Source organism: Natator depressus, chromosome 1 (genome assembly GCF_965152275.1).
Source record: "Natator depressus isolate rNatDep1 chromosome 1, rNatDep2.hap1, whole genome shotgun sequence".
Taxonomy (NCBI): domain Eukaryota; kingdom Metazoa; phylum Chordata; order Testudines; family Cheloniidae; genus Natator; species Natator depressus.
The window spans coordinates 257,457,117-257,476,143 of record NC_134234.1 but is presented as its reverse complement, the minus strand read 5'-3'; the positions used below and the strand labels follow the sequence as shown (position 1 = coordinate 257,476,143).

At 45.1% G+C, this 19,027-nt stretch overlaps 1 protein-coding gene across 4 annotated transcripts in view; it reads right to left on the bottom strand.

Moving 5' to 3' along the window:
* Positions 1 to 19,027, bottom strand: part of EP300 (EP300 lysine acetyltransferase) — a 130,272-nt gene that overhangs the window by 78,700 nt on the left and 32,545 nt on the right. For all 4 annotated transcript variants that reach the window (XM_074941654.1, XM_074941650.1, XM_074941651.1 and 1 more), the window contains exon 3: positions 1,548 to 1,724. In XM_074941654.1, the coding sequence (XP_074797755.1) occupies positions 1,548 to 1,724 (177 nt within the window). The remainder of the gene's footprint in view (positions 1 to 1,547; positions 1,725 to 19,027) is intronic.

Sequence of the window (19,027 nt, the reverse complement as noted above, 5' to 3'; positions counted from 1 at the left end):
ATCATTATGCTTTTGCTGTTGTGGTATGCTATTCAGGGGTGGTCAACCTGTGGCTCTGGAGAAATATGCAGCTCTTCAGAAGTTAATATGCAGCTCCCTGGATAGGCACTGACTGCTACAGGCACCAACTTTCCAATGTGCCAGGGAGTGCTCACTGCTCAACCCCGGCTCTGCCACAGGCCCTACGCCCACTCCACCTCTTTCTGCCCCCTCCCCTGAACCTGCAGTTCCCTTCCTCCTCCCTTCCGCACCCCTCCCCCCCGAGCCTCCTGCACGCCACAAAACACCTGATCAGGAGGTGCAGGGAGGTGCTGATCAGCGGGGTTGCCCGTGGGTGGGAGGGGGGCTGCTGATGTATTACTGTGGCTCTTTGGCAATGTACACTGGTAAACTCTGGCTCCTTCTCAGCCTCAGGTAGGCCACCCCTGCACTATATCACTAAGACATCCGTGCCATTCACCCTTCCCATTTTTCAAAAGAATCAGACGACACTGCTTCCAGAACTTTTTTCAGTAACTTCAGTCCCTGTATAGGATTCTCCCTTTCCTGTTTTTTAATGGGAAGATTTTTGATTGTATTGCATTTAAATTGTTGTGTAGCACCCCTAGGGCCTCTGCCTTTTTGACACCCTTTTCCACTACTTTCTACTATGAACATAGGAGGCTGACGCAAATCCATTTAAATTATTTTAAAAGTTTTTATAATAATGAAATGCAAAATTAAACGGCAGTTGGAACCACCAGCTCTTTTTTATGAAAAAAGACGACCCTGTGAATAAGTGACGTGTCTCAAAAACTAAGTGTTCATTTTAATTCTAGCCCTTTTGGCCACCCACTTCACTCAAGAACCCCTTTTTTCCTCTGAAAGTTCTGCTTCAACAACAGAAAGGGGCAGCGCCACCACCAACAGTAGTTGCCTGAAAAGATGCAACAGAACAGCTGCTGCTTCTAAAACATGAGCAAAGCTCTTTGGGGCTGGGGCCATCTTTCTGTTATATGTTTGTACAGTGTCTTCCACAATGAGACCCTGGGTCCGTGATTGGGGCTCCCAGGTGCTACCACAAAATAGATATTACTACAAGTGGGGAAAACAGAAGGGTTTGTTCCTTCTCTCATGGAAATCTGGTAGTGGACGGATGAAAAGCAGCTCTCCAGACAGAAAGCTGACCTGAGGGAGTACAGTGGAACACCAGTGAAGGAGGTGGGAGGGAAAAAAGTCAGGGCTGGACAGAAGGTAATGAAGCTCATTCTGGGCAAGGGCTCACTCCCTCTGCATAGTTACATATCACCTCTCCTCCCAGCATCCCTTTAGTCTGCCACCATTAAGGTGGGGGTGGGGGGATCCACTCACTCTCTGACCTCCTTTCCCTGCTCTATCTTTCACAGCGAGAGCTAGACCCTCCTCCATGCATACCCATGACACAGTGGGACAAAGAATGCACGCGGTATTTGATAGCTATAAATCCTAGAGTACCACAAGCAGAATATTGCAAGAGACCCATATTTGAGCTGCTACCATTTGAAAGTGGAACCTATAATTCTACCTACCATGTTAGGCATTCCTGTCCCAGGAACTGGCTTTTTGTCCATTGGAAACTGTGGTAAGCTGTTTGGTAGCCCAGTCTTATTCTGCATCTGGGGACCAAGTCCACTGGCTCCAATCTGCTGCCCAGTGTTCTGGCTGTACGGTGAGCCATAAGGACTGGGATTGCTCATCATTCCCATCTAAGAATTAAGAAGAAATTTACAAAGTTATACTAGGTTTAGTTAGGAAGATGTGTTTCCATTTAATTTTACTTAGCTTACTATTTCATATGGTATACTACAAGAAGAGACTAATCGGCATATAAAGAACCAGGAACCAAAAGTAGTCTGCTACATGAGACCCTGACACATGCTGCCCGTTCCTCCTCCAAACCACTTTACGTACCTCCATACCCTTATCACAGCAAGACTAACACACTGATTAGGCGGTCTTCTTTAAGAGTTCTGTAGAACTAGTTGACACCTATGCTAGTCTAGTTAGAACTGTTGCAATATTTTCAGTGTAAAGCATTAGTCCAGCAAATTGATCACTCAAGGTTAGCTTTCCTTTTATTATTCCTTACTATGGTGCTCATCACTATATAGCAGTAGAGCACTTCACAAATGACTATTGTATCCTTGCATCATCAGTGTGTGGTAAAAAAGCATCCTCATTTTACAGATGGAGAACTTCGGCATAGAGAGCTTAGGTGATTTGCATATGGTCACACAGGTAGACTGTATGAGAGCCAGGAACAGACCCAGACCTCTCAAGTTCCAGTACAGTGCCTTAACCACAACATTGTTCCCAGTTAGAAGTTAATCAAACATGGCCTCACTCCACTCTAACATACCTGAGCTAGTCACAGGCACATTTTTACAGAGCAGTTTGTATTCTATCACTGTTTTCCAGACCATATTCTCTCCTCACCCCAGAGCCATGTTATGAAATACACACACACTAGTCTATAGCAGGGTTGGCTAGCAGTGTTCTTGGACAAGAAAATCTGTCCTGAAAACATTGCTAGAGTCTTGCTAGCAATAACCATGTTATATCCAGTTGTAGCTAGCACTGTTGGGAGCCCATTGAAGAGAAGGACAAAAGTTTAAACTTACTAAGATCTCATCTATAGTGAAGGGTTGTCTACACAGGAGACTTAGTGAGTGGCAAGCATAGGCGCCCACAGTAACCTCCTGGGTGAACCCTGCTACCACACACTAGAAGCTCTGTAATGCACTTTGACATACTGCTATCAGTATATCAAAGTACACTAAGGAACTTTTAGTGCACGGTAGCAGGGTCCACACCGCCAGTTAGTGCATGGCAGGCTAGTATGCTGTAGCTTTACACCCTGGCTTGCTATGCACCAAGTCTCCATGTAGACTACCCCTTTGCTTGCTCCAATTACAGCAATCAGTGGTCAACCACCTGCATAGCAGCACCAGTGCTAGCGATACCACCATTTTCATCAGTGGAGCTTAACCCAAAAACTCCTACCCATCTGTTAAAACTTCCACCACCTGCACACCAAACACCTTCTACAATATGATTGTGTACTTTCAATACAAAAACCAAGAGGCAGTATAAAAATTCATTAAATATCAGACACACAGGAAATGCCATACCGAATCAGACCTGGGATCCAGGTAGTCCAGTACCCTGTAGTAAAGTAGCCTGTCCCAGATATTTGAGAGGAAGGTGTAGCATGGTACCCTGCAGGCAGTATGAAGTTATGAAATCTACCCACAGGAAGTTTCCTCCTATTCCGCATGAAAATTTGTATCCTTTTCAAAGCAGTTTTTCTAGGTTTTAAAGTCCTTACTCTACCATCACCATGGATGCTCTTGTTATATATCTATCACTGTAGCAGATGCATTACTCATTTATACATTTAATTCAGTAAAATGCTCTGTTTTTAGTGCATCAGAAAGATGCAAGAGAATTTCCAAACTGCTGCACTGGGTATGCCTCAGTATCCAGGACACTTGCCTAAGAATTTAGGTCAACATTCCCATTAAGTATAGAGGACATTGTGTCCCGTCCCCCCCCCACCCGTTCCCTTCCTTCACCCCCTCCAATCTCTTTCCCTATACCGTGAATTCCCCTATATTCCATTCCTCCTTTGGTTTCCTCCTATCCCCACAAATCTTATACTTCTCTTTTCTTCTAGCCTCAGACCCATCTATATGGGTTCAGTTCTTGGAGACCTCCATTCCAGTCTGTTCCTCAAAACTCTGCAGTTAATCAAATCTTTTTGTAGGATATTCATCTAGCTCCACTTTTAAGTTTAACACACCCTATATCTGATTTTTTGCATGGACAAATAATTTAAGCCTGAATTTCCTCAGCTTTTCTATAACTGGTTCTGCCTTCACACTTCCTATAACCTTGGTTCATTCTAACACGGTTCATCCTTGTAACTCCAAGAATCCATTTTACCATTTTCATTTTGCAAAATCTCACTTTTTTCTCAGACAATCTGGAAATTGTCCAGCAGACTAAAGACTAAACATACAATAAAGGTCAGCATAAAAAGTTCTCACCACTATTCAGGTGAGGTGTTAACATCCTTCCATCCTGTAACACATGGGAAAGAGGATGCTGAAATATGTATCAGAATACTATTATTCTGGACACCTATTTGGAAACTCCATCTTATATACTGGCCTCTGATTAGCAGGTATTTAGTCAATTTAAAGCCATTCAATCTCCTTTGGCTGTTCTGTTTCCCCATTCAATGAAAGAGCTTATTGGCATCTGATAGGTTTGTGTCTCCCTCCATTACCATTCTCCTAGGCTGTTCTTGGGTCCTCTTCCTAGAGTGAATAACTGCAGAGGCTGCTTCTACTGTTCAGAGCTTTTTCAAGCTGCAGAGTGAAAGCAACCTGCTTCTCAACTTAATTACTGCCCTGAGATTACCTGTGCTTATCTAAAGGCTTCTTTTTTTCAAGTAATAGCTTTCAGTGATCCATTACAGTGGTTCTTCAGCCAGCATGCAATCTCTAGGTCAGAACCAGACTTGCCCATTACTGGCAGAAGGGGAGTGGCTCTCTTACTGAAAAGCCGGCCACTTGAGATAACTTCTACCAGGCAAGATAAGTTCACCCAACCCTGAGAAAAGCCAACCTTATAATACAAAAACCTCACACTAGTTAACAGTTTCACCTACTGCTGTGCATAGGATGGATCTTTAAAAATAATGGAATAAAAATTGGTATTCATTTTAAGCCGGAGTGATCCTCTGTCTAGATACAGTGATATTATCTGAAGGACATTTCTAAGTAAGCAGATAAAATTTTCCTATTCACTCAATTAACACCCAAAGATCCCATCGGCTGAGGAATGGATATTTACTTTGTAGAATTTGGTGAAATATGGATGAATGTGGCTATAATGCATTTGATCATAAGCATATGACTTCTGCCCATGACATTACAACAGTATTAAAGAAACATTCTAAGGTTTAACATATTAGTAAAGGTCTTTACCTTTAAGTCTCTGAAGTTCTTCATCTGATCTCCATCTTAATTTTAATAGATGATTTAGAGGCTCTAGTTTAGTTCAATGTAGACTCTGGTAGCCCCATATATGTCCAGCATACACCAGAAATTTTCCTCAGTGTGAAGGTGAGAGATACAAGGATTTTTTTTTTTGATATTTTGGGGGATAAATAGTGGTTCAGTCAGAAACATCTTCTGTTTCATATATACCCAATACCAAGACTAGATGGGGCTCCTCCCTGATACCTATCTGGCAGTTGTGACCACCACCACCAGGAAATCCACCTGGATGGACTGCAAGTACAAGACCTCTCTCCAGCGTTCAATCAAGTGTACCACAAGTGCAATAGGTAGGAGGTAAGATTCCAGGGTTATGTCATGGTCTTTTGCAGAGGATGTATTATAGAGCCCAGATGCAAAGACATTCTTCTTGCCAGATGCACAGAGAATACTTGATGAAGTGAAGATGTTGTCTCATACAACATAGCAGCCTTCACATGCCCAAGTTAGGGCTCTCCAAATGAATTCTAGGGCACGATTCACTTTTGACAGCGATAAATAAATTCATGGTCTCTTCACCAGTATCTAAACCTCACCCAAGTCTTAGAACATATTTGACAACTTTTTAAATTGACGTTAGCAGTATGATATCATCCAAGTAGCTCTCTTTAGATACTTGCCAAATACTTGGAAGCTAGCTGACATTTGTCTAGTTTGGGGTGCAGAACGGATGCCTGTCATAACACAAACTATGTGGCGGGAATATGGGGGGGGGGGGGAGTGTCACATTAGAAAGAACCTCCATGTTGGCCCCTAGGTCTCTGACAAAGTAGCAGCAAATCTTCATTTTAGAGGCAAATAGGTCCATTTCCGTCTTTCCAAACTGTTAGACAAGTAGCAAGAATATCTAATTGGAAGCTATACTCTGTTGATCTTTTCAGACAGTCTGCTTCTGGTACAAAAAGCATATATGCTCTTTGTTTCAAGGGGGATATATCAAAAAGTGGTTCCTCTCCCGTCAGAAGAGCAGAGAGAGACAGAGTGGTCCTGGTTTTTGGTTTTGTTCTTTTTTTCTTAAATAAGCTCATGATAAGTGTGTTGTACATTGTCAGTATGTATGTTGGCTATGAATTTAGTGCTTTGAGACCATTACAGGCCTGTCTTGGGATTTGGACAGCTGCTACTGCCTTTTTTGAACCCTGTTCTGTGTATTACATTCATCCAGGAGTAGGTTCCCACACTGCAAGGATGTAGTGATAGTGTGTGTGCGCGCATGTAAGTTGTGAAGACTGACCTGTCTGGCTATTTTAATATTCCTTTCTGAATATTCTTTCTTCCATCATTTTAGATAACTATGTAAAGACTGCAGGACTAACTTACTGATGGTAGTCAAAATGTAATGTGGAGGAGAAATCTTTGTATCACTCATCCTGAGCCACAGAGTCCTATATAAGCCACCACCAACGAAGGACCCATCAAACATCTGAAGGGATTGTCAAGTGGTGGTAGATATTCTTATGTAGTAGAGACCCAGTGTAATCAGAAGTTCTGAAGAGATGAAGATGAAGCACTGTTCATGGAACAGTTTACATAAAAACCACCACCATGTTGACCAGCTGAAGACATTGGTCTGTTGATGCTTGTAGAATGCTTGAGGAACAGCCTGATGAAGACTTGATTTGATAAAGCTTTTCCTTGGGAAATATTAAGAGGCTCAGAGTGGTTATGCAGAAAGCTCATAGGTTTAGAGTTACTGAGATGGGATATGGCAGCTTTGATGGTTCATTGTGAATCCCACACTTTAAAAACAATGAACAGCCTGGAAAGCGTGACCTTGTATGACTGCACCTTCAACATCATATTGTCCAGATAGTGGAAGACCTGAATCCCCTCTTGTCTATGGCTATCTACCTGAACATGAAAGGAGAGGATTCCAAACCAAAGGTCATCACCTGGAAAACTTATCGTTGTTCCCGAATGCAAAACATTAGTTGTTAGCTGGGACACACTGGAAATATAAAGTTCCTTGAGATCTATGGAACAAATCTCAGAGCTAGTTTTTGGTTTAGAAGATGAGCGGGTCTCTAACCTGGAATCAGTTTTGCACATGGTTACAGATGAACAGGTCCAGAATTTCTATCATCCCAAGAAAAATGGAGTTGAAATCTATTAGAAGTGATACTGGACCAGACTGAAAATAAAATTCTTCATCCTTTCTCCCAGGTGAAGACAGGCCCAAGCCAGCAGACCTTCACTGTCTTGCAAAGAATCCTTTCTGGACAACTTCTCTGGCTAGTATTGGAGAAGAGGAAGTTACCTTGTGCAGTAATGATGGTTCTCGGAGATGTCTCTCTCTATGGATGCTCAAATGTATCTGCGCCTCTGATGGGAGATTTTAGGTAGCAGCGTCCATTTGGCCCACACGTGCTCTCCCTCCTTCATGCTCTTCCTAGAGGCTAATTTAGCCCTGTGCGGGCAAACCACTCTCAGTTCCTTCTCTACCGCAGAGCCCCTGGTTGAGAACTCTGAAGTGGAGGAGAGGAGGGTGGGTCATGGAGCACCCATAGGGGTACACATCTCAAGGAACCATAGTTACTGCACAAGGTAAGTAACTTCCTCCTTTTTGTGTAGTGTCCCTATGGGTGCCGCACATTAGGTGACTTCACAGCATTCCTCCCTCCCCCCCTCCCCCCATGAAGGGCTGATGCTTCAGAGTGCAATCTATAATTGATGATACAGTGGAGCTGAAGATGGCATCAGAAGCTGAGTCTCGAGTAATTGCATAGTGCTCTGGGAAAGTATGAGCAGAAGCCCAAGTTTCTACCCTGCAGATTTCTGAGATGGGAACATCTTTAATAAATGCAACCGAGGTGGAAAGTGATCTCATGGAGTGGGTGTGAATTTCTGATGGAGGTAGCAGTTTATGGGCATGAAAACAATAGTTAATGCAGTTCACGACCCATATGGAGAGCCTTTGAGCTGATATTGTGGAGCCCTTGGATCTGTCCACAATTGAGAGGAAGAGTTTAGAAGATTCCCTAAAGCCCTCTTGACCTGTCCAAATAAAATGTTACGGCTCTCCTAACATCAAGCATATGTAGTATTGCCTCCCTGTTGTCACAATGAGACTGAGAAAAAGTTGGGGAGATGAATGAGGAGGCTCATGTGGAAGGACAAGGCCACCTTGGGGAGAAACTTTGGGTGAGGCCTCAGAGTGATTTTGTCTTTAAAGACAACCATGAAGAGCGCATGCACCGTCAACACTTATTCCCCCTATTCGTCATGCTGAGGTGATGGCCACTAGAAATGCTGTCTTCATTGACAGATGTAGAAGAGAACAAGGTTCAAAGGGTGGTGTAGTTAGGGTCCCATGTTGGAATTGGGCATCTGGTGTGAGGAGGTAGTTTCCCATGCCCTTGAGGAATCTTTGTGTTGTTGGATAGGTGAATATCGAATATCCATCCACCCACTGGTGGTAGGCTGTCATGGCCATGAGCTGTACTTTGAGTGAGCTAAGGGAGAGACCAACTCCTTTTGACATCTAGTATATAGTCTAGGATCAAAGGGAGGGAGGAAGATGTCTGAGCAACTTGTTTGGAATTGCACTAAATTAAGAATAATTTCCACTTTTGCCGGTAAGTGCAACAAGTCATCAATTTCCTACTGAGTAGTAACACTTTTCACCTCCTCAGAGCAGCAGCTCTTGGTGTGTTGGAACAATGAAGTAGTCAAGCCTGGAGCCAAAGGATCTGTAAATTGGGGCGATGGATGTGTCAGTCATTTTAGGAGAGTAGGTGAGGAACTGGTTGAAGAGGAATTGGAGGACAAGGAGGTATGGGTAGCACACTTGTCTCGGTCAGTTGGTGCCATCAGTATAATGCTTGCTTTTTCCCCACCTTAATTTTAATAGGACCTTCGATATCAGAGGGAATGAAGAAAAGGCGTAGAGCAGTTCTTTGCCCCATTGAAGAAAGCATGTATCATAGAATCATAGAATATCAGGGTTGGAAGGGACCTCAGGAGGTCATCTAGTCCAACCCCCTGCTCAAAGCAGGACCAATCCCCAACTAAATCACCCCAGCCAGGACTTTGTCAAGCCTGACCTTAAAAACTTCTAAGGAAGGAGATTCCACCACCTCCCTAGGTAACGCATTCCAGTGTTTCACCATCCTCCTAGTGAAAAAGTTTTTCCTAATATCCAACCTAAACCTCCCCCACTGCAACTTGAGACCATTACTCCTCGTTCTGTCATCTGCTATCACTGAGAACAGTCTAGAGCCATCCTCTTTGGAACCCCCTTTCAGGTAGTTGAAAGCAGCTCTCAAATCCCCCCTCATTCTTCCCTTCCGCAGACTAAACAATCCCAGTTCCCTCAGCCTCTCCTCATAAGTCATGTGTTCTAGTCCCCTAATCATTTTTGTTGCCCTCCGCTGGACTCTTTCCAGTTTTGGGCCCCACACTACAAGAAGTATGTGGAAAAATTGGACACAGTACTCTAGATGAGGCCTCACCAATGTCGAATAGAGGGGAACGATCGCGTCCCTCGATCTGCTGGCAATGCCCCTACTTATACATCCCAAAATGCCATTGGCCTTCTTGGCAACAACGGCACACTGTTGACGCATATCCAGCTTCTCGTCCACTGTAACCCCTAGGTCCTTTTCTGCAGAACTGATGCCTAGCCATTCGGTCCCTAGTCTATAGCGGTGCATGGGATTCTTCTGTCCTAAGTGCAGGACTCTGCACTTGTCCTTGTTGAACCTCAACAGATTTCTTTTGGCCCAATCCTCTAATTTGTCTAGGGCCCTCTGTATCCTATCCCTACCCTCCAGTGTATCTACCTCTCCTCCCAGTTTAGTGTCAACTGCAAACTTGCTGAGGGTGCAATCCACACCATCCTCCAGATCATTAATGAAGATATTGAACAAAACCGGCCCCAGGACCGACCCTTGGGGCACTCCACTTGATACAGGCTGTCAACTAGACATGGAGCCATTGATCACTACCCATTGAGCCCGACAATCTAGCCAGCTTTCTATCCACCTTATAATCCATTCATCCAGCCCATACTTCTTTAACTTACTGGCAAGAATACTGTGGGAGACCGTGTCAAAAGCTTTGCTAAAGTCAAGGAACAATACATCCACTGCTTTCCCCTCATCCACAGAGCCAGTTATCTCATCACAGAAGGCAATTAGATTAGTCAGGCATGACTTGCCCTTGGTGAATCCATGCTGACTGTTCCTGATCACTTTCCTCTCCTCTAAGTGCTTCAGAATTGATTCTTTGAGGACCTGCTCCACGATTTTTCCAGGAAGTGAGGTGAGGCTGACTGACCTGTAGTTCCCAGGATCCTCCTCCTTCCCTTTTTTAAAGATGGGCACTACATTAGCCTTTTTCCAGTCATCCAGGACCTTCCCCAATCACCATGAATTTTCAAAGATAATGGCCAATGGCTCTGCAATCACATCCGCCAACTCCTTTAGCACTCTCAGATGCAGCGCATCCGGCCCCATGGACTTGTGCTCGTCCAGCTTTTCTAAATAGTCCCAAACCACTTCTTTCTTCACAGAGGGCTGGTCACCTTCTCCCCATGCTATGCTGCGCAGTGCAGTAGTCTGGGAGCCGACCTTGTTCGTGAAGACAGAGGCAAAAAAAGCATTGAGTACATTAGCTTTTTCCACATCCTCTGTCACTAGGTTGCCTCCCTCATTCAGTAAGGCACCCACACTTTCCTTGACTTTCTTCTTGTTGCTAACGTACCTGAAGAAACCCTGCTTGTTACTCTTAACATCTCTTGCTAGCTGCACCTCCAGGTGTGATTTGGCCTTCCTGATTTCACTCCTGTGTGCCTGAACAATATTTTTATACTCTTCCCTGGTCATTTGCCCAATCTTCCACTTCTTGTAAGCTTCTTTTTTGTGTTTAAGATCAGCAAGGATTTCACTGTTAAGCCAAGCTGGTCGCCTGCTATATTTACTATTCTTTCTACGCTTCGGGATGGTCTGTCCCTGTAACCTCAATAAGGATTCTTTAAAATACAGCCAGCTCTCCTGGACTCCTTTCCCCCTCATGTTATTCTCCCACGGGATCCTGCCCATCAGTTCCCTGAGGTTGTCAAAGTCTGCTTTTCTGAAGTCCAGGGTCCATATTCTGCTGCTCTCCTTTCTTCCTTGTGTCAGGATCCTGAACTTGACCATCTCATGGTCACTGCCTCCCAGGTTCCCATCCACTTTTGCTTCCCCTACTAATTCTTCCCGGTTTGTGATCAACCTAGGGACTATTTCCCAAATCTAGCTCTGAAGCAGTAGCGGAGACATTTCTTGTTCTAGTAAGTAGCAAACAGGTGTACTATTGAGGTTCCCCATGACTGAATACATTGTGGAGCACTGTTTGGGTTCATTTCCCATTCATGGTTGGGTGAGAAATTACCACTGAGACTGACTGCTGTTATATTTTGTACCCCTGGCAGGCAAGCGGCTGATATGAACACACTGTGGTGGATGCACCAATTCCAGAGTTTTAGCACTTCTGTGCAAAGGGAGGGTGATCTAGCATCCCTCTGGCAATTTAGGTAAAACATACACACTATCTTGTCTGTCATGATTTTCGAGTGAGTATCCTTGATGAATGGGAGAAGGTGTTCACAAGCCTAAGGTTGATATAGAGTACAGCTTCCATGGGGACCATTTGCCCCGAACTCTGCAATTGTTTAGGTGGGCTCCCCAGCCTATCAGAGAGGCATCTGCTGTTAGAATCAATGCTAGTGGTGGTTGTGTGAATATGATCCCTGTACTTACATTGGATGGGTCTTTCCACCATTTCTGACCCTAGAGGGTATCGACAGCAGCTTGTTTAGCCTGTCCTTGTTTGGATTCTAAGCATATCTGAGCCATGTCTGTAGATACCTCATAAGTAATCGGGTGTGAGATGTCAAAAATATGCATGACACCATGTGCCTGAGAAAATGAAGGCAATTTCTGGCTGACATTTGTGGGCTGGCCTGAACTGTCTCTAGGAGACTGGTCAGGGTGTTGAATCTGTGCAGCAGTAGGAATGCTCTTGCTTAAACTGCACTGAGTTCAACCCCTGTAAACTCCAAACCCTTTACTGGAGTCAAGGCCAATTTCTGGGTATTGAGTTGTAGACCCAGTTGTGCAAAAATGTCCTTTGGGTGGCTCACAGGGAATCTTTGAAGGAACGAGACTTGAGAAGGCAGTCATCCAGAGACGGGTAGATTACGATATCCAGTGTTCACAGATGCGCTGCTACAACGGAGGACCTTGGAGAATACTTTGGGTGCCAGTGAGAGACTGAATGGAAGCACTCTGTACTGGTAGTGGTCCTGCCCAAAGGTAAACTGAAGGACTTCTGTGGGACAGTAGAATTGAGATGTAGAAATAGGCATACTGTACGTCAAGGGCAGAGAACCAGTCTCCCTGCTCTAGAGATGGAATTGCTGCTAGTGTGATCATCTTGAATCTTTGTGCCTTCACATATCTATTTAGTGCTCTTTGATCTAATGTGGGTCTCCAACCTCCTTTTCTCTTGGGGATCAGGAAATATTTGGAATAAAAGCCTTTTCCTTGGAGGTGAACAGGGTCTGGGGTTTTATGGCCCCTAGGTACAGATCACCTGCTATTTCCTGTCATAACAGTCTCTTGTGATAAAGTAACCCCTGGAAATGGTCTCCAAGACCCATTTGTCAGAAGTGATGTTTTCCCAATTCTGGAGGAAGAAAGCTAGGCAATAGCCAAAGGGATGTGGAAGGGTCTGTGTGTTGCAGCTGTTATAAGGAGTGGTTGCTCAGGGTCTTGAGCAAGGCTTCAAAATCGGTGCTTTGAGGTTGAGGGCTGAGATGTTGAAGATTGGGAGGCTGCCTGTTTCCATTTCTGCATTCTAGGTCTTTCATTGTGGTTCTTAGTCTCGGGGGTGTGGGGGGGTGGAGAGACTCTGCGAGATGGTTGTAAACTAATGAGTACATTCCTAGAGAGTGCAGAGTGGCTCTGGAATCCTTTAAAGGGTGAAGCTGTACATCAGTCTCGGTGAAGAGTCTGGAGCCCTCAAAAGGGAAGTCCTCAGTCGTCATCAGTACTTCCTTAGGCAGCCCTGAGAGGTGTAACCATGAAGCCCACCTCATTACCACTGCCATCAAAACTGAGCAGGCTGTTGTCTGTAGCTCTGTTCTCACTACCAGCTGGCCCTCATGGATGACTGCTTGAAACTATTCTAGTTGTGTTTCTGGCAAGTGGTCAATAAAGGCGCTGAGTTTTCCATAATTTATGTGTTCATACTTCACCATTAAGACTTAATAGCTTGAAATCCTGAATTGCAGAGTTGCTGAGGAGTATGCTTTCCTTCCAAATAAGTCCAGCCTTTTCCAGGCTCTATCATAAGGGTTTGATTTAGCGTAGTGGTGCCTTCCTTGCAAATTAACAACATCCATGACAATAAAGTTAAACTGAGGATGCATAAAAAGAGAGTGCCTCTTTTTTTTGGGGGGGGGGGGGGGAAAACAGTACTTCTCGGTCGTTTTACACGTTGGTGCAATGGAGGCTCTTGTCTGCCAGATGACCCTGACAGGATCTAAAAGCTGCTCGTTGACTGGGAGGACAATTCTTGAAGAGGAGGTGGTGTGTATCTTTCACTTCAAGGGAGATTTTCAGTGCATCAGCAACCCTCTTAGTGAGATCCTGAAAAAGCTTAAACTCATTGGCCTGTAATGGTGGATGGGACATCACCACCTCATCAAGTGAGGAGGAGATGGAGATATTTGCTGGGGGCATAGTCTCCTCTTCTAGTCTGGCCTCCTGCTCCTCAAAGGTTTCCTCCTGACGTTCTGGGGCTCTGGATACAGAGACTGTAGGAGATCTCCTAGTAGACTTTCTGTAGGAGACACTGGATGCCCAAGTAGTATGGTGCCTGTAGGCTGCCCACGGATCTCAGTATGGGCACGGATCTCAGTATGGGGAGGAGGAAAGGATATGGGTGGCAGCACCCACAGGTGGCCATATCAGGAGGGTTGGGGATCAGTGCGTGGGTGTCAGTGGGAAGGTCCCGATTATTGTAATTATGAGGCATGGTGAGAGACCAGAGAGAGATTGTTGTTTTGGTCACCCCGGCTGGAATAGGGTGGGGCTGATAGGGAAACTGGAGGGGAATGCACCAGTGCCTCTGGTGATTCTGGTAACCAGGACATGCTTGATACCAGTACCGAGTAGTGAGAACTCTGGCGTCTCCATGATTATGAAGGTATCGTTGGGATCAGTACCATCAGGGGTTATCGGTGCTGATTCATCAGTACCGATGATCTTTTAGGGGAATCGTGGTCCAAACAAAGGTTGCTTTGAGGCGGTCGGTGCCCAAGGATTTCTTTGGTGGTACCAATTTTGCAAAGACGGTACGATCTTTGCTCTTATCTTTGGCAGGCAGTGCCACCACTTCAGAGCCTGTGCCCTTCAGCCCAAGGGTCCCTGTATCTTCTGGGTACCACGTTTCAGAACCACCAGTGCCAAAGTGACCAATCATGCCAGGCTCTCTGGCTGGTCAGGAGATCAGTTTGAGGACTTGCAGCCTTTTTATTTATTTTTTTTTTTTTGAAGCTTTGCGAGGGGAGTCAGAAGATTTTCTCCTCGGCTCTCCCTCCCTAGGATTTGAAGGATCTGGGGATGATCTTTGCCGCGGAGGGGATTCAGGACTGGGGGTCCAACGCTGGTTTAAGAACATGCTCCATGAGGAGGAATTTCAACTTTAACTCAATTTTTTCGGGATCTAGCCTTCAACTGCTGACAGAAGATGTACTTCTGCAGGATGGGAGGCAGAAGCGTCCGTCTGTAACAGGAGAGGCACCATTTACAACTGGGGTAGTGAAGCACGCCCCTTCCACAGGGTGATCCCCAAAAAGCGGGGGGTGGGGTGGAGAATAGGGAGAAAAAAAAAAATTAAAAATGGAAGCTCGGCATGCTACAAAAATAAACAAACTCTATAAAACTAAAAACACTATCAACTATAATGAAACATGGAGATCAGAAAACCGGACTGCTACTTTTTCTGTCTCAGGCCAAGGGCAGTTGAGAAGGAACTAAGGGAGGTTCACCCACACAGGGCTAGAAAGCCTCGAGGCAGGGAACAAGGGAGGGAAAGTGCATGTGCAAGCTAAATGAACACTGCTACCTAAAAATCTCTGGTGAGAGGCGCAGGGGCAGAGATATACCTATAGTGGAGCACCCATAGGGACACTACTCAAAGAAGAAGAATCTCTTGGTCCTGATCAATTGAAAGAGACAAGAGTTTGACAATTCTTGTATAGCTGACAGTTGCAGGGAAATACACCTGAAGTTTCCCAAGTATCTGGCAAAAATGGAAGGCTGGGAACAATTTAATTCATACTTGAGGAATTTTTAACAGCTTTCAGGAGAAGCTTGCTTAACAGTTTCATTCCATCAAAGTGTGGATAAACAAGTTTGCCTTTGTAAGACTAAGCTGGAAAAGGGAAAAGACTGAAAAACTCCTAAAGAAGAAAACCCACAGAGAAAATCTCTGCCTCAGAGCACAAAGACAAAATTTTGCAGGAATACCATCACCACATTTCACTAAGCATGCTTCTAGAAGGCATGGACAGGCAAGCTGTACTGGGAAAAGAGGAACCACTTACCTATCTTTGAGACTTGGAAAGAGTGAAAAAAAGACACCAGTTTCAAAACTGAAGATCCCCATTGTAGGAGGGAATTCAACATTTCCATCTATTGGCGAATGGAAGAGAAACTGAAAATAATCCCCTTGCCTGCTTGATCTGGACCTTGTTCTCTGAGAAACAAGAGTGTGAATCATCTCATACAAAATATTTGTGTTGCACATTGCAAGGAAGACAAATCCTAGGGCAGTCAAAAAAGTTAATATTCTCCTTCAGAACAGTACCTAGTTTTTATCCCTAATCAACCAAGAATCCTGGAATAGGATGACCATGAGCTTGAATTTGTAATTCCTCAGATCAAGTTCACAGAAAAAGGACTCTTCCAAACAGCATTCATACCTCCTAGATAATTAACTTTAGGCACTCACACTGCATCACAGTGCTTTAATGGCAAAACAAAAGCTTTTAACCAAAGCTTAAGGTTCCCTCAGATCAAAGACTGGATCTCACCAGTCTATGGTTGTGAAAGCCAGTCTCGAGAAGCCCTAGAAACACAGCACATGTACACTCTGGCACCCAGGACAACCATGAAGAATTAGCAATCCATGCTTGAAGGCCACATGCAATCTTTCAATCCAGAACATCTCTAGTATTTTACATTTAAATTAGAACAGTGGATTTGATATAGGAAACACAAAAGGATTGATCATGGGAGCCAACAGCTTCCCATATACATAGCCAGCATGTGTTGTCTTAAAGCAGTTTTGGAGTGATCTAGCATTCATCCAGCACCTATAAAAAATTACTGAACCAGAATTAGACAGTTTCCCCATCATTGCAGCCTAAAAAACAAACAAAACCAACCACACACAGGCTGGCATCTTCACCTTGAGAACATCAGCTACAAACCTCACCAAAAATATTCCAGTTTCCCCTGCATTACTAGACTGAAACTGGGGCTTTGCATTGGAGCTGTTTTCATCATGGTCCCCACTATTTATTCATTTGAGAGACAGGAGGAATTCACCTTCAAGATAGCTGCAGTCTTTTAGAGCAGCAGTTCTCTAGCAATTATACACAGCGGTTGACAGTGACCTTTGGAGAGGTTGTAGACAATATTTCCTCTAATTTTTACTAAACTGTTTGAGATTAAGTTTAAAAATCAATCAATGAATGCAGTTTTACACTCTCTCCCTCTCACTCAATTCCTCTCCTAATTCCTACTAACCTTCATTCTCTCATTCCCACACTTTCCATATTCATGCCATAGCCCACATTAATATTTTCCTCTCCTTTCACTTTCCTCCCCCATTCTTCCATTTCATAAGAACGGCAATAGCGAGTCAGACCAAAGGTCCATCTAGCCCAGTATCCTATCTTCCGACAGCGGCCAATGCCAGGTGCCCCAGAGGTAACAAACAGGTAATCCATCAAGTGATCCATTCCCTATCACCCGTTCCCAGCTTCTGGCAAACAGAGGCTAGGGATATCATCCCTGCCCATCCTGACTAATAGCCAGTGATGGACCTATCCTCCAAGAATTTATCTAGTTCTTTTTTGAACCCTGCTATAGTCTTGACCTTCACAACAGCCTCTGGCAAAGAGTTCCACAGGTTAACTGTGCACTGTGTGAAGAAATACTTGCTTGTGTTTTAAACCTGCTGCCTATTAATTCCATTTGGTGACCCCTAGTTCTTGTGTTATGGGAAGGAGTAAATCACACTTGATCTCACACACCCTCTTTCTCACTTTCACTGTGTGAGAAAAGTTACATGTACAGGGAAACCAGGGGAGAGAGTCCATGTGATGAGAAGAATGAGACACAGTAAGAGGTAAAGCGAAGAGGAGGAAGGGGAGAAGATATAATAAAAGTGATTTATGGAATGAATGAGGAAGGAAGAAAAATGTGGAAGTGAATGAAGTAGACTGAATGAGGAAAAACTGATATAGTAAAAGAGGGATAGGGAGAAAATGAAGTCACAGGTTTTAAAGTTAAGCTCAGGTAGTCACTGAAGAGGAACAGATAAGGGGGAGAGAAACAGACAGACAGAGTTGCTTTCCCTCCCTGCCCCAAGATGCAAGCAGCAGCAAGGTGCCACCAGGACTGGGAGAGGAGGTGAAGACTCTGGAGTCCTTTCTTCTCAGCCAGGAGTAGCAGTGGCACAGGAAAAGCATCCCCTCTCCTTCTCAGGAAAAAGCAGCAGCAAAAAGGCTGCTTTGGCAGATGCAACAGCAGCTGCTGGGAGCAGACAGGGAGCTCCAACACTACCACTTCACACTGGGAAGCAGATGCCTCTTAAATTAGGAATCTCATGTGCAGCAGGCACTACTGAGTGCCTTGTGGTTACCAGTAACGTGGCTGCTCATGAAAGTTAAGTAGAAGCAGGGTTAGAGATTAAGAGGCTCCTTAGGTTGTAAACTCCTTGGAATATGGACCAGCCTTCTGAAACGTTTGCACATAGTAGGCACTACCATAATCGAGAAACAGCACTGCATTGTTCTTGTTTCCAGTTACTTCTCTAGCTAGCCAAGCTCTTCAATGGAAGACTAGTGAGGCGGAGTAGACTCCCTCCAGACTTGAGAGCGAGGGACCACTACCCTCCCTTTGGTGGGCAGAGCCAGACGTGCCCCCACCCCCACTCGCCAGACAGGCAGGACAGGAAGTATAAAGGGAGGGACCTGCAGCTCAGTTGAGCAGGAGCTTCGGAAGGAGCCACAGACGAGCCCATGCAGTGCAGCACTCTACCTCCAGAGGAGACAGACCCTGGAAAGGAGTTGCCGGGACTGCCATCCACAATAGACCCTAAGGAAACAGAGGACACTTGGACTACATAACCCCGTCTCCAGACTAGTTGGAAGTAACCCAGGGAAACCAGATTTTAGTCCAGTTTTGTAGCTGGAGCAGGGGTCAGCATGTTGCAGCCTGAATCCCTGCTGACCCAGTGGCGGAACACTCCGACACTGTTTTGGCCCTGGGCTGGGATCTGGTGTAGTCGGATGGCCTGGGGTCCTCCTACCCCCCCTTACTGCCAACCCCACCCTTGGGGTGGCAGCCTTTGCACCCATAGGCCAGAAGGCCTGTGCTTGGCTTGCCCCCATCAGGAGACAGTGAGCTTTAGACTGTGTGTGGGCTGGCTACCTTAGCCAGGAGGCTTAGGCGAACGTCTGTCCCCTGCTCTGCCCCGCCCAAAGAGCCAGAGCTTTAGACTGTTAGTTACTGCTAGCCCCAGCTAGGAGGCTGTGGGCTAAAGACTGCTCATTATTCTGCTCCAGCCAAGGGGATGAGAGCACCAAACTTACTTGTTGTTTGCCTCTGCTAAGCAGCTACAGAGCTATAGAATTCTTACTGCTCAGCCCTGCCAGCAAGACC